This window comes from Peromyscus californicus, unplaced genomic scaffold (genome assembly GCF_007827085.1).
Source record: "Peromyscus californicus insignis strain IS unplaced genomic scaffold, ASM782708v3 Scaffold_8__1_contigs__length_139910024, whole genome shotgun sequence".
NCBI classification, from domain to species: domain Eukaryota; kingdom Metazoa; phylum Chordata; class Mammalia; order Rodentia; family Cricetidae; genus Peromyscus; species Peromyscus californicus.
In genome coordinates this window covers 610,155-621,738 of record NW_026294606.1, presented here as the reverse complement: position 1 = coordinate 621,738, position 11,584 = coordinate 610,155, and the positions used below count along the sequence as shown (strand labels likewise).

Sequence of the window (11,584 nt, the reverse complement as noted above, 5' to 3'; positions counted from 1 at the left end):
AAAAGGAAGGTTGTAACTTTAACATAGTAAAATTACATATAACAAAACAGTTATCAAGTAAGAATTACAGTTACAATATCTAGTCTATTTGTATTTGGCACATTTAAAGAAAATATTCTATCATCTGTCCTATATTTGTGAGTCTAAAGTTTCATATCTAGTTTATATTTTATCATAATGAATGAAAATTATAACTGCCTAAATGAGATGGTCCATCATACTACACTTCTAGCCAGAATCTCAGACAATTCTTATCCATTACTGAGACTGACTGTGGACTCAATGGCTAGCCCTATTAAGACCTAACTATCTAAGCTTTCTTACAGGACCCCACAGAGATATCGTTACCCCCTAAACAGCAGGAAGTAATTCTTTTTTTTTTTTTATAAAGAAGTGCTAAATACTCTTCATTTGATATTATACATAGATCACAGTAAGTGCCTTTCAATAGTGAAAGGCAGCATCCTTTGACAGGGAATTCTAATTAAAATGACATCATCAAGTCAAGAATAGACAGTTGCTTCCTGGCGTTCCATTGCCTATAACAGGCCAGTGAATACAAACTGAAACACAGGTGAATCTTCTTGTTTCTGAGAGAGTGACAGAATTTTCCCAGTGTTTAAACATATCCATATTCCCAGTTATGTAAATTTAAATATAAAACCATTCAACAGGTTTGAGGTGACACCCCATCTTTGTGGAAAGTATAACTTTAGTAAGTCCAATCCGATCTGGAGAAAGGGAGAGCTGTGATAGTGACTGGAATTGTTATTTTTTAAAAAGATCATATCCACTTTACTATAAGTCATTTTTACTTAAATCAGGACCGTCGAAACAAAAACATTGTTAGCCATTCATGATCTGAATTTTGATGTACGAATTAAATTATGGTACACATTAAAAGCCATGAGACATTTGTTTTGTAATAAATAAGGCAGTGGAATTACTCATTAGTAGCCTTTTTAAGATAAACTATTAGGTCTGCCCTTTCTCCCTTCTTCTTAATTCCAGCGAAGATCATTTTTGCTCCAGGGATGTACTTTTTGGGATTCTCCAAATACTCCATCAGGGTGTCCTCTCCCCAGGTGATGCCTTTGTTCTTGTTGGTATCTGTGTACGAGAATCCAGCGGCCTGACCAGTCTTCCTCCCAAACAGACCATGGAGATTTGGTCCAGTCTTATGCTTGCCTCCCTTTTCCACAGTGTGGCACTGGGCACACTTCTGAACAAAAATATTCTTGCCTTTCTCAACATCACCCATTTTTATTTCGCTCCCGGGTGATCAACACCACGATCACTGCGACCCGAAGACGGACGTGCCGCTCACTAGCCCAAGGACACGCCGGCCTGCGCCTATGTCTGTCTCTCTCTCTCTCTCTCTCTCTCTCTCTCTCTCTCTCTCTCTCTTTTAAAGATTTATTTATTTATTATGTATACAGTGTTCTGTCTGCATGTATCCCTACACACCAGAAGAGGGCACCAGTCTCATTATAGATGGTTGTGAGCCACCATGTGGTTGCTGGGAATTGAACTCAGGACCTCTGGAAGAGCAGCCAGTGCTCTTTAAACTCTGAGCCATCTTTCCAGCCCTGCAGGAAATAGTTCTAAGAAAATGACGCCCCCCTCCCAAAGGTTTCATTTTTCTCAGGGTTATGGATAGATGGTTGTAGGGTTGGGGTTGGAACAATAAAATTTGGACGCAGTATTCTCCTTTAGAAAAGAAAAAGGGGAATGGATAGGTATAGGATATTAAGGTAGATTATTGTATTTACTAGTAAATTAATTCAGTAAAATATCAGCCTTACATAATTTGCACTGATATGGATTCTTGTATATTGGTACAAATGTAAGCTATTCTTATATTCCTATTTAAGATAATTTGTATATTGATACAAATACAAACCTGTATTTGTTGTATTGTACACATATTCCTACTCCTGTTTGAAATATTTTGTATATTGATACAAATGTAATATTATAATTGTCATACTGTACATATGTTCTATCTCTGTTTAGGACATTTTGTATATTGATACATATTTAGGATTATTGTCATATTGCATGTTGCACTATACATTCCTATCTCTTTTTAAGCTATTTTGAGGTCATTGTCCTTATATGGTACATCTACTTTACAGACTGTTTATCTTGATATTGTGAAGCCTTAGTCTTTAGGTTATTTAGGTAGATAAGACTTACAGATTAATAGTCACCCATGCTTGTCATTTCTATAGTTATGCTAGTTAGGTTCTCCAGATTTACAGAAACATATCTCAGACAGATAGGTAATCTTCAAACACTTCATAGACCTAGAGAATATGGCATTTAAATGTTTTGATAACTTAGAATTCTGTTGACATGAGACACGATTGCTCCTGGCAGCACTGATCTGATTCTGAGACAATGTTGGGCTTCTGAGACATTTCCATTTGGAAGTTTGTCTTCTTCTTGGCACAAATTGGCCTGCTGGGCAAAGAACTGCCCTTGCCTCGACTGCTGACAGTATGAATACTGTCCTTTCTGGATGAGTGGGACACAAGGAAAAGCAACTACTGAACTCTGCCAAGAAGGGTGACATGGTCTTTCAAAATTTCTGCTTCTGAAAATGGTCTGTCAGATTCTAGGCCTGTAGCCAAATTGGTTGCCCCAACAATGCTGAGAAACTTTAGGTGACTGTCCAGGATGCCAGCTGTCTCCGTCTATTCTCACAAGGATTTTGGAAATTGCTTGCTTGCATTTTCCATTTTCTCATGTATTATTTTGTTCCTTTTCAGGTCTTTGATGGAGTTGAAGACTAGATAGTTACAGTTACAATCTTCTGGCATCTTAGCTAGAACATATTAGTACTAGAGTTAGAATCGTCAAGACAGGACAGCTATAGGAGTAATATTGGTAACTTGACATTTATCCATGTTCTGGACATTTAGCATGTCTTTCTTGTTTGATGTTATTCTTGTTGGTTGTAGTTCCATTTTTGTTTATGTTAATACCCTTTGTTTTTCCTGGACAATACTTGATAATCATTCTTATTGTATATAGTTTGCATTAAGATTAGAACCTTCTAGTGCGTTGGTGGTGCATGCCTTTAATCCCAGCACGTGGGAGGCAGAGGCAGGCAGATCTCTGTGAGTTCGAGTTCCAGGACAGGCTTCAAAGCTACACAGAGAAACCCTATCTCGAAAAACCAAAAAAAAAAATTAGAACCTTCTTATTTAGACAAAAAGGGGAAATGTAGTGGTATTTGCTCCGCATGAGTCTCAGTCCCTCTCTCTGCTAGCTGCCTGAGGATCAGGATTTAAAGCTTTCAGCTACTGCTCCCCCACCATGATGATCAGGGACTAGCCCTCTAAAACTATAAGCAAGTCCTCAATTAAATTCTTTTTTTTTTTTAAATAACAGTTGCCTTGGTCATAGTGTATCTTCACGGTGATAGAACACTGATAAGATGTCTAAGTAGAGGTGGTGGCTGTGTCTCCTTGCCATCCCTGCCACCTCTACCTCTGAAGCGCTGGGATTACAGGTGTATACCACTACACCTGCTGTTTTTCATCCTGTGATGACAGACATTCTGACTAACGTGAATCTAATATGGTTTAAACTTTCTTTCCCCCAATGACCACTTGTATTTTTTCATTTGAATAATTTTTGATTGGATTATTTTCTCTTTTGTTGTTTAATTTTTTGAGTTCCTCAGAGTGTTCTATCACAGCAACAGGAATGAAACTAATATAATCATGATAAACTTCCTGTTAACTTATTACTCATACACATTTGCTTATGCCACAGTTAGTTTCCAAATAAAGTGACCAGTTCATGCTTCTGACTCACATGCCACAACCATCATGCATACAACTGAAATCTCTTCCTAGAAGAGGATGCAAACTCCTTGGTTTTTGTCTTAGTCAAAGTTCTATTGCTGTGAAGAGATGCCATGACCATGGCAACTCTTATAAAAGGAAAAATTTAATCGAAGCTTGCTTATATTAAGAGGTTTAGTCGATTCATCATGACCGGAAGCATGGTGGCATGCAGGCAGACATGGTGCTGGAGAGGTAGCTGAGAGTTCTACATCTTGCCAGGCAGCAGAGATAGAGTGAGACACTGGGCCTGGCTTGAGCATTTGAATCCCAAAGCCCACCCCCAGTGGCATACTTCCTCTAAGAAGGCCATGCCTACTCCAGCAAGGCCACACTGTCTAACCCCTGTCAAGCAGCACTACTCCCTATGAGCCTATGGGGGTCATTCTTACTCAAACCACCATAGTATTCACTCTTCTCCTCGGTGTCTCAAAATATGAATACCCTAAGTAGGATTTAGTTACTTATTTGTTTGTTTAGGCAGGGTTTCATGTAAACAAGGTGGTCTTGAACTCCTGATCCTCCTGCTTCCTCCTCTCAGGTGTTGGCATTATAGGTATGTGTTCTGGTGGAAGGTCCACCTCAACTCCCTTTCCCCATTTCTCTCCCCAAACCAGCCCCCTCAAAGCCCTACAAACATGGCTCCTCTTTCAGAGATGTTCAAGACCACTCCCACAGAGTATTTAAACAGCATCCCAGAAAACAGACACGTGGTTTTTAGGTCTCTTGTCTCCCCCACACATGTCTCCTCTTTGAGGGGTCGGAGAATCACCTGGGAATGCTTTACCCATTAAACCAGGGCTTTTTCTAATTTGGTCTGATTTGGATTGCTGCATCGTTGGAGAGGTTATTGGGGTACAAAAACTTTTCAGTGTGCACTACCACACCTAGCTCCGTTATATAAACTGAATCCATCATATGTTATATGACAAAGGATGAGAGGATGAATCAAGGTAAACATACACAGGCGTATACATACACACAAACATGCATAGCAAAACAATGAAAACGATTCTAACAGTGTAGTTTTTCTTTCCATGTCTGCCCAGGTTCTCATACCTATTGCCGTCCTCTACACATTCTCCATTTCCTTTGCCTGCAGCTTGATCCTCTGCCAATTATCATTCTTTTCTAGATAAGGTGACTCACATAGTTTTTCCTGATAGCTCTGAGCCATGATTAACACTGCCCGAATCGAGTTGATGCAGTTTTCCAATGACTTTAATACTTGTTGCAGCTGTGCTAAGAATCGCCCTAAGTGTGATCCAGATGCACACTTCTTTAGCACATAAGCACAGCAGTTTCTTGGAAATCAGAATCAGTTGCTCCAATAAACAATTCCAGCTTTGCTTGTTGATTTAGAGGAACAAGAAAGCCAGAAGGCCAGGGAGCAGGGTTTTGGTTTTTTCTTTCTTTTTTCTTTTTCTTTTTTTCTTTCTTTTTTTTTTTTTTTTGTGCGCGCGAGCGTGTGTGGTGTGTGTGTGTGTGTGTGTGTGTGTGTGTGTGTGTGTGTGTGTGTGATACTGGGGTGTCTTAGTTAGAGTTTCTATTGTTGCAATGAAACACCATGACCAAAAACAATTTGGGGAGGAAAGGTTTATTTGGCTTACTCTTGTGCATTTTAGTCCATCATTGAAGGAAGTCAGAACAGGAACTCATGAAGGGCAGGAACCTGGAGGCAGCAGTTGATGCAGAGGCCCTGGCAGGGTACTGCTTACTGGCTTTCTCCTCATGGCTTGCTCAGCCTGTTTTCTTATAGAACCAAGGGCCACCTGTCCAGGGATGACACCACCCCCATGGGATGGGCCATCTCACATCAATCACGAATTAAGAAAATACCCTACAGGCTTGCCTATAGCCTGGATCTTATGGGTGAAATTTTCTTAATTGAGGTTCCCTCCCCTTTGATGACTTTACCTTGTGTCAAGTTGACATAAGACTAGTTAGTAAGGGATTGAACTCAGGGTCTTTTTGAGTGAAAAAGAGAAACAAAAAGGAAAGGAAACACGATTGCTCCTAGGCATGGTAGAGGAGAAAGTTTATTATAGATATGTGGGAGAACATAGCCAGAGGCAGGGCCAGGGACATCTGGAAGAGTCCAGAGTGGACATGACCAGACTGAGCTTTGCATGTGGAGAGAGGGGGAGGGAAGGTGGAAGGGAGAGTAAGGGAACCAGGTGTAGCAACCAGGAGCCCAGAAGACACAAAGAGAGTGGATAACCAAAATGGATGGATTATATAGAGAAGATTTTGAGACAGGGATTCATGGAGTTGCCCAGGCTGGCCTTGAACCTGCAATCCTCCTGCAAATAGCTGGGGTTATTTACAGGCCAGGCAGTCAGGAACAGTTTTAGCATTCAGTTCAGTGGTATTGATTTTGTGACCTGTAGGGTAGCAGGATATAAGGCTGCAGGGACAAAAGCCAAAGGTTACTGGGGGAATGGTGCTGCCTCTATTTCCATTCCCTTCCTGGATCTGTGTTCCTGGCTCTGAGAGAAGCAACAATCCTATACTGAGTGCTGATTAAGAGCATACAGAGCCTTCACTCTGTCTCTTGGATTTTAGGGATAGAGGTGAGAGGAAGCGCGTGGTTTGAGAGAGGAAGGCTGAGGCCAGTTGTCCCTGAAGGGAGAGCTTTATAAAGAATTATTACTGCAGCAGAAAGCATGGTTCTGAAGACAGAGAAGTCTTTCATTTTCACCACACAAAGTGGGGTTCCCCACTCTTAAAGATTTCTGAGCAATAAAGGAGGTCCTATATCATGTAGTTAGTAAGAAGCCCATACTTGGAACATGCTTGTGGGCAGGTTGACTCTAATTCCTGGGAGGCAAGCAGGGTAAGGTAGGGCAGGGTAAGACTATAGGTCACAGCTGCTGTTGCCTTCTGGCTCCTTGCAGATGTGAGGGCAGAGCAGCTGCAGAGGATGTGGCCTGATCTATAAGATGGCAGCACCTGCTTTCACACAGCCCTCTCTACTGCTGGTTGTTGTCGAAAGTTTCTCGGTCCCATCAGGTCCTGAGGTCCGGACAAATCTCTCCTACCCACGATCCCACAGCCACTTATAAGATAATTACAGAGGCTTATATTAATTACAAACAGATACCTGTTCTCTCACATCTTGCTTTTCCTGGTGGTGGCTTGCAGCTTCTTTCACTCCACCTTTATTCATCTCCATCTCTAGTTTGACTGAACCACCTAACCTTATTCTGCCTTAGCATTGGCCAAACAGCTTTATTATCAACCAATGAGAGCAACACATACAGCATACAGAAAGACATCCCACAGCACTTCCCCCTTTCTGTCTAATCAAAAAAGGAAGGTTTTAACTTTTTTTTTTTTGGTTTTTCGAGACAGGGTTTCTCTTTGTAGTTTTGGTGCCTGTCCTGGATCTCACTCTGTGGACCAGGCTGGCCTTGAACTCACAGAGATCTACCTGACTCTGCCTCCTGAGTGTTGGGACTAAAGGTGTGTGCCACCACTGCCCAGCAGGAAGGTTTTAACTTTAACATAGTAAAATTATATATAATAAAACAGTTATCAAGCAAGAAGTACAGTTACAATATCTAGTCTATTTGTATTAGGTAAAATTTAAAAAAATATTCTACCATCTATTCTATATTTGTGAGTCTAAAATTTTATATCTAATATAAAATTTTATATTATATACAATATATAATATAATATATATAAAAATTATATAACCTTTTATCATAACTAAGAAAAATTATTACAACTAGTCTTCAACTCTATCAAAGACCCCAGAAGGTATATACCTATATAATATTACCTAAGTAAACAGGAAGTGCATTGCAAGCAGCTTCCAAAACTCTAGAAATGACAGAGACATCTGGTTGCCTAGACAGTCATCCAAAGTTCCTCTGCAACATTGGGACATCCATCTTCAACCTACAGGCCTAGAGTCTCTGGCAGTCTTTTCAGTGAAGCAGGAATTTTGAAAGATTGTCTTGCCTATTGGCAAAGTTCATCAGTCACTTTCCTCTGTGTCTGGCAGAATGTCTGGCAGTATCTTCTGTGAAGCAGGAATCTGAAAGACCATCTTGCCTCGTTTAGACAAAGATTAGTAGTCATTTTCCTATGGGTCCTGCATGTCCAGTTTATACAACATATTGTCAAGCAGTCTAGGCAAGAGCAGTTTCTTGCCCAAACGGCCAGTTTTGCCAAGAAGAAGATAAACTCCATATGGAGTGTCTTTGATGCCCATCTTCTTCTTTGAAGTAAATTGGTGCTGCCAGGAGCAGACATGTCTCAATGTTCAGAAAAGTCTAAGTTTTTAAAACATTCTAAATGCCATATTCTGTAGGTCTTTGAAGTGTTTGAAGATTAACTACCTAACTGAAATATACCTATGTATACCTAGAAAACTTAATATGACTATGTTTGATCATCACAGATAACTAATTATTAATCTGTATTTCTTAATTATACATTACAATTTTAAATGAGTTGCATAAACATAATACCTTAAACAAGAGTAGAAATATATATACAGTATAACAAAATTAACTTTAAATTTGTATCAATAAACTAAAATCCAGAGCAGTGTAAAACATTTCAAACAAGTTGTTGCTCTTGAAAAGTAGATTCAATAATCTACCCTTTTCTATATTCTATCATGTCTATGTCTTTTCTTCTTTAGAAAGAGATTTAGAAAGAGATTGCATTTATAATCAACCCCTTTAAATAAATATAGACATTTTAAAATAATATTTTGGGAATTTGGGTGTAGCTTTTCATATTACTTCCTGCTGATTGGGGGTGCTGGCAATCTTTCTTATGGGGACCCTGAGAAAATTTAGGATTATGGTCAAGTCCTGATTGGAGTAGTCTGTGAGGCTGGATCAGCTCAGCCAGCACTCTTGAAGCCTTTCTGGATGTGGAACTCAGAGGAAACTGCAACAGAGGCATTTTGAGATGCTGGATCATCTGGATCATTTGTTTTCATTGGTGTCTGGTTCCCTCATCCTGAAAATACATAAACTTTTAAAGGTAACATACATATCTGCATTAATATAAGTACAGACTGTGTATTGTACACAGCCAGCCAAAGGTAATTTCTTGTTATGTGTTTGAGCAGGTAAAATATACATCACGTGTCTTGCAGTTCTTTCAGGTTTATGTTTTTATGTCTGTAGTCAGGATTTCAGGGGGTCTTCCTCGATCAAATCTGATCATATTTAATTTTAAATGAATCCAAAGCCTCTCATTTCCTGTGAAAACAAAAAATATAACCTCTCCCCCAAAGTGGCATGCCTTTTAACTTAAATTTTGGAGCCAAGATATTTTTAAAATATGTAGGTTGGTTTACTCTAGCAGCTTTTTATAATCAAATGTCTCATAGCAGTCAAAATTTTTTTATTTTTATTTATTTTTTTTAGCAGTCAAAATTTTAAAGACAACACAACAATACACATAATCCAGACTTTCTGTGCATTTCCATCCTCATGTGGCTCATTTTCTTTATATGACTTTACTTCCCATTCTAAGGACTTTATTTTACTATTTTAAAACTACATATTTCTTTTTTTTAAATGACTGTCTATACCTTCTCTTTATTCTCCCAAGCCTATGTACATTTTTAAACACACTGTAACCTGTTCAGAGATTTTTCCATCTGAATCTGTCTTATTGCATATCTGTAATCCTTTTCTGATCAGGAGAGATTTTAAACGGCTAAGCTGCATGGCTGGACAAAAGCGGCAGCAGCCTTGGCTTCTGGCTCTGTCCTGCTCGACTTTTTGAGTCACACTTACCTCCCCGATTCTGGGAAGCAGTATTAAGTAGCATGCCTGTGTTTTTAAGCCTGTGGCTGTGCTCCCAATCCCTCAGGCAGCAGCTGGGAGAAGCCTCTGTATCTCAGCCCTTGAGAGACCACAGGAGTCTGCCACTCTAGCTGGTTGCAACCAGGGGGTGCTCTCTGGCCTCTGTGCCGCCCCGTACCGAGAAACATGAACTAGAAGGTACTCTTATCTCCATACTAGAATCTCTTCTTCTTTTTTTAGAAAAATTTTTAAATTTTATTTATTTTTTGAATCTCTTCTTAAGTTCTCTCAGGTTTTAGGTGGAAACTCTCACTACCACATATGGGGGCCCACTATTGTTGAAAGTTTCTTGGTCCCGCCTAGCCCTAAGGTCAGGACAAATCTCTCCCACCTGAAGTCCCACAGCCATTTATAAAATAATTACACAGAGGCTTATATTAATTACAAACTATATGGCCTATGGCTCAGGCTTCTTGCTAGCTGGCTCTTACATCTTAAATTAACCGATTTCTATTAATCTATGTGTTGCCACGTGGCCATGGCATTACCTGTCTGCTGACATCTTGTTGCTCCTTGGGCAGCAGGTTGGCATCTCCTTGACTCCACCCTTCTTCATCTCCATCTAGTTTGACTGTACCACCTAACCTTATTCTGCCTCAGCATTGGCCAAACAGCTATATTTATCAACCAATGAGATGAGAACAACACATATTCACAGCATACAGAAAGACATCCAACAGCAGCTGGTGTTGTAACTGACTCTACAAAACCCATTACACTATTTTATTAAGCTGCCTCAGTGTGGACATGGTAAGAACAGTGAGTTTCAAGAGCATGGGCCCATGCTACCTTCACCTGATCAGAAATCTGTATGGAGAGCCAAGATAGTGTATAATGTTGGTGTTAGGAACAGAGACATAGCGTCATTCCATCCTTTACATCATCAAGGAAGGCTCCCTTTCCCTCCAGGACCTCCATTCAGGTAAAACCAGGATTCATGGCCATAAGGAAGAAAGGAATTTCAAAGTGAGCCAGTGTGAAGCATTTGCCATTTATTAAAAGACGTCATTTTATTATTTACATTTATTTTTATTTGTGAGTGTACGTACACATGAGCATACATAAGCTTTATGATGCACACATCGAGATCAGAGGACAACTTTCAGGAATCCTCTCCTTCCATCATGTGGGTTCCAGGGTTCAAGCCTAGGAGCTTTAGTGGCAAGTGCTTTTACCCACCAAGTTATCTTGCAGGCCCTAAAAGACATTCTTTTATATCAGTGGTTCTCAACCTTTCTAATGCTACAGCCCTTTAATATAATTCCTCATGTTGTGGTGACCCCACAACAATAAAATTATTTTCATTGCTACTTCATAACTGTAATTTTGCTACTGTTCTGAACTGTAATGTAAATATCTGAGTTTTCTGGTAGTCTTAGGTGACCCCCGTGAAAGGGTTGTTCAACTCCCAAAGGGGCCATGACCTACAGGTTGAGAACCCCTGATTTATCTAGATCTTCAACACAGGGGTTATTAGAAGGAGAGGCACTCAGAGAGAGACCAAGACACATGCAAGCATGGCTGTAGACTCCTGCAGGGAGGGCCACACTTAGGCTTCTTTTATGAACATGTGTAGGCTATGACGTTGGTGGCTCTCAAGTTATGTCTCTAAGTTAAAATGTTACTCTTCCTTTTGAAATAATGTTCACAGATGTAATTTAGAGCAAAGTTAAAGAAGTTTCTTTTGTGAACAAAACCGGAAGCTCAAAAGTAGAAGTTCAAATTTTTGAGACTATGTATAACCAAGCCCTTCCTTTCCACTGTGGCTGGGCAAGGTCGGAGGTGGCTGGGGGTGGGGGCATTGAGAATCCACAGAGAAGATTATCCAATTCTCCTGATTGCTAAAATCCTTCCATAGTACAATGAGATATGTGGGGGTGTTGTTTA

At 39.9% G+C, this 11,584-nt stretch overlaps 1 protein-coding gene across 1 annotated transcript; it reads right to left on the bottom strand.

Moving 5' to 3' along the window:
- Positions 1–391: 391 nt before the first annotated feature.
- Positions 392–1,311, bottom strand: LOC128103949 (cytochrome c, somatic-like). The gene has a single exon (XM_052728646.1). It carries the CDS (start codon positions 1,259–1,261, stop codon positions 944–946), a length of 318 nt encoding a protein of 105 aa, XP_052584606.1. The 5' UTR covers positions 1,262–1,311; the 3' UTR covers positions 392–943.
- Positions 1,312–11,584: the final 10,273 nt, after the last annotated feature.

Excerpts from the sequence above, each read along its gene's own strand:
- LOC128103949 (XM_052728646.1), bottom strand. The coding sequence starts at position 1,261 with ATGGGTGATGTTGAGAAAGGCAAGAATATTTTTGTTCAGAAGTGTGCC.